General features: G+C 38.0%; 1 protein-coding gene across 2 annotated transcripts in view; it reads left to right on the forward strand.

Annotated features, from left to right (window-relative positions):
• The window catches only part of LOC106524580 (serine/threonine-protein kinase 38-like), a 20,685-nt gene that overhangs the window by 12,705 nt on the left and 3,899 nt on the right, over positions 1-4,081 (forward strand). For both annotated transcript variants that reach the window (XM_014018437.1, XM_014018438.1), the window contains exons 5-13: positions 333-416; positions 488-611; positions 692-846; positions 962-1,064; positions 1,153-1,214; positions 1,459-1,576; positions 3,297-3,420; positions 3,528-3,623; positions 3,707-3,798. In XM_014018437.1, the coding sequence (XP_013873891.1) occupies positions 333-416; positions 488-611; positions 692-846; positions 962-1,064; positions 1,153-1,214; positions 1,459-1,576; positions 3,297-3,420; positions 3,528-3,623; positions 3,707-3,798 (958 nt within the window). The remainder of the gene's footprint in view (positions 1-332; positions 417-487; positions 612-691; positions 847-961; positions 1,065-1,152; positions 1,215-1,458; positions 1,577-3,296; positions 3,421-3,527; positions 3,624-3,706; positions 3,799-4,081) is intronic.

Consider the following 4,081-nt stretch of genomic DNA (forward strand, 5'->3'; position numbering starts at 1 on the left):
ACTTCACGCAGGTTTCTGCATCAAAAGAAGAATTAAAAAAAAAAAAACATTGGTCCAGCCTAGACATGATAAATGCACAGATCAGTTTTTCTCCATCATTTTTGGACAAGATGTTTCTAATTTTAGTGATTTTACTCAGGTAAATTGACAAACTTGTAAGGTGAGTACCTGATTGTATCCATCAGGCTTTATGGATAAAACAGAGTATTATCAGCATAATAATGAAATCATATTATTATGTTATCTATATTAACCTCAGGTCATGTTGCTCAGCCTTTCAGTGAACTAAAGAAAGAACAAAACTTCCCTCTGTGTCTCGATGTGTCCTTCAGGTTCGTTTGGTTCAGAAAAAAGACACTGGCCACATTTACGCCATGAAGATTTTGAGGAAAGCCGACATGYTGGAGAAGGAACAGGTAAGAGATCCGGACATTCACTCAGCTRCCGGTCCATTCCTTATCTGAGAGTCCCTTCTGTCCCACCACAGGTTGCTCACATTCGAGCAGAGAGGGACATCCTAGTGGAGGCGGACAGCGCCTGGGTGGTGAAGATGTTCTACAGCTTCCAGGACAAGAGGAACCTCTACCTCATTATGGAGTTCCTGCCTGGAGGTTCGCACCRATACAGAAACCCAAAACTTGCTTGGTTCTTGGTTAAATCTAGAGTTCTATCCTCTGGTTCCTGTTACCAGGTGACATGATGACGCTACTGATGAAGAAGGACACTCTGTCCGAAGAGGCCACGCAGTTCTACATCGCAGAGACTGTCCTGGCCATCGACTCCATCCACCAGCTGGGCTTCATCCACAGAGACATTAAACCAGACAACCTGCTGCTGGACTCCAAGGTGAGGAAACAAACTCACCACCCTCAGCAAAAAAATACATAAAATACAAGCAGTGGAACAATATCCCTGCTGATGTAGTAACTGATGATACATTATACGTGTTTTTTTCTTGCAGGGTCATGTGAAACTGTCAGATTTCGGCTTGTGTACGGGACTAAAAAAGGCTCATCGGACTGAGTTTTATAGGAATCTGACCCACAACCCACCCAGCGACTTCTGTGAGTCACAGTAATGGAACTAAATACAAATAAAAACCATATAATGAATGCTGCTTTTTAAAATATATATATTTTCTGCATCTTTCAGCATTTCAAAACATGAATTCTAAAAGGAAAGCAGAAACCTGGAAGAAGAACAGGAGACAGCTGGTATGGTTCCTTTCAGATGGTGGAAATAAAAAAGTGTTCATGTGCTGACTGCCACATGCAAACTAAAGATCTAAATGTTCAAATTAAACCAAAAACTTCCTGGTTCCTGCAGTAATTTCTGTAGCTCGGGGGTGTTGCTCATCATTTTCACGATTAAAACAAGTCTGAGCGTCACTTCCTGGTTTCCATGATTTTCATATGTCCAAACACAGAGACATTATCTAATGTTCTGCTTGACTCACAGGCGTACTCCACGGTGGGAACACCGGACTACATCGCTCCTGAGGTTTTCATGCAGACGGGCTACAACAAGCTGTGTGACTGGTGGTCTCTGGGTGTCATCATGTATGAAATGCTTATAGGTAAAAAAACAGCTTGTTATATTAGAGACAGACAGACATGAATAGGTGAAAATTTGTGTTGTGATAAAGACATGCAAACATATAGTTTGCATTTTGGAAACTTCGCTTTGTTTAGTGTAGTTGAATGAGTAATATACTGTATATATTATGTTATTGCTAAATTTAAGTTAGCTAAACCTTACAGTTTTAGCTGGCTTTTTTGGGAYATCTTGCAGTTAACTACACTTTTGTTGCTTTTAACTTTGAACTAGCCTCATGTCACCATTAGCTTTTAGCCACTCCTTGCTKTTTTTAGTTTTTAGCTAMTTTTTTGCTACTTTAGCTTCTAGCTACACTCAAAAAACAGATGTAGTGGATTTAGTTAGAAAAAATACATCAACTGGTTCCACTCAACTGTATTTGAGTTAAGGTAATTTAATTACTTTACATTTACTTAAAGTTAATTTAAAGTACTTTATATTTACTTAAAGTAAATGTAAAGTAAAGGTAACACAAATGTAAATAAAAAAGTAAATTTGTTACCTTTATGCAATCCAGTTGAGTGGAACCAGTTGACATAATTTTTTTTTGTTAAATCTACTAAATCTGTTTTTGGCGTGTAGTCTTATGTTGCTTTATAAATTTTTTTACATTTAGCTTTTAGCTAGCCTTTTGTTACTTTTGTCTTTTGGCTAGTGTTTTGATTCTTTTAGCTTTACYAACTTAGCTTTCAGCTTCTTCAGTAAACTTCAGCAGACGTTCAGCACTCAGCATCCATCTCTAGCTACATTACAAAAGTGTCCTGACTCAAAACAGCACAATCAGAAAACAGATATACATAAAAAAAACCACATAAAATGTCATTACAAAATTAAAACTAATAAAAAATGATAAGCTACTCAGTTAGTTTGTGCAGCAGGAAACACAAATCATYAATCCATTCAGATGTTTGACTATTTAAAACTGAGCTCCTTCAAATTCAGCAGGGTTTTGGAGCTAACTCAACAAATGAGGGTCAGAATAATTGTTATACATTACATGTCCCCTTTCCCCCCTAACTCAGTAAGAGCACTTCAGAAGGAATAAGTCAAGTAAATGATCACAGTAAACTTCTGGACTTTTATGGAGGAAGTAGATATGAATGTAAAAAACAATAATATATTTATAATTGAGGGTACACCCGTGGCCTAATCTGTGAAAGGACAAGATGAGATGAGAAYGAGGAGGAGGAGCCCACTGTCATATTTTTGAAAAGTGCAGAAAATGCACGACAAATGTCCCTATAAATCCAATCCCTGACCTTACTWCATAAAATTAACCAGTAATCTAGATCCCTAATACTAACCACGGACCCCAACCCAAAGACCCCAAAGACCCTATGTGGCCCCAACMCATAAAATTCCCGTGTGTCAATAACTGACGCAAGGTGTTACCCGACACGTCAAAACGGGTGTGATGAGTTGGGAGTGAGAATGTGTTAGATGTTCAGAGCTAATAAAGTGCCAGAGAAGGCCTAAATACAACATAATACATCACAGCATCATCAGCATAGAGGGTGACAGTAACCTTTAAAACTCCATAATCAAACATCTTGACAGACAAAACAAAGAATGACCAAAAATGGATACTTTTCAAACAGTGGGCTCTAAYAGTTCAATGCACATAAGAGCTTGCAAGTTGAGGTGTTTCATATTGATGGATCTTTTTTCAGTATATACTGTATGTTTGTTGGATTCTGCAGGTTACCCACCTTTCTGTTCGGAGACGCCACAGGAGACGTACAGAAAGGTCATGAACTGGAAGGAAACTCTTGTCTTCCCACCTGAAGTTCCCATCTCAGAGAAGGCSAAAGATTTGATTTTAAGGTTTGGAATAGTCTTGTTTTAGTCGATCGGACTCTGAGATTGCATGCTTCTTCTTTTACTTCAAATCAGTGAATGTTTTCTAAAGACTTTTTGCCTGTAAATTCAAGGTACTGCACYGATGCCGAGAACAGGATTGGAGCAGTGAGTGTGGATGAGATCAAGAGTCATCAGTTCTTTGAGTCCGTGGACTGGGAGCACATCAGGTTTRAGAATCAGAGAACCTTTGTTTCTGTAGAACATTCTGTCAAACACAAACAATGTTGACATTTCCTGTTTAAATGCACAGGGAGCGACCGGCAGCCATTTCTATTGAGATCAAAAGTATCGATGACACGTCAAACTTTGATGACTTCCCTGAATCAGACATCCTTCAACCAGGTATGTACCGGTATTGAGTATTTGAGTATTTATTATTGAGTATTTAAGTACCTCTGATTGTAAAACTTAGTTAGGTTCAGAGGTACACAGGTTATTCAGGACATCATTGAATTGACTTTTTGTTTTTGTAACTTTTAGACTTCTTGAAATATCTGGGGGTGATGGTAGGATTACTGGTCAGAAACTAATGAGAATTTTTTCAATATCGTTTTCATATTTTTCTCATAGAAATTATTAGACAACTTCTAATTCTTAAAACRACTTTAAAATGTACTTCTGTATA

This window comes from Austrofundulus limnaeus, unplaced genomic scaffold (genome assembly GCF_001266775.1).
Source record: "Austrofundulus limnaeus strain Quisiro unplaced genomic scaffold, Austrofundulus_limnaeus-1.0 Scaffold193, whole genome shotgun sequence".
In the NCBI taxonomy this organism is placed as follows: Eukaryota; Metazoa; Chordata; class Actinopteri; order Cyprinodontiformes; family Rivulidae; genus Austrofundulus; species Austrofundulus limnaeus.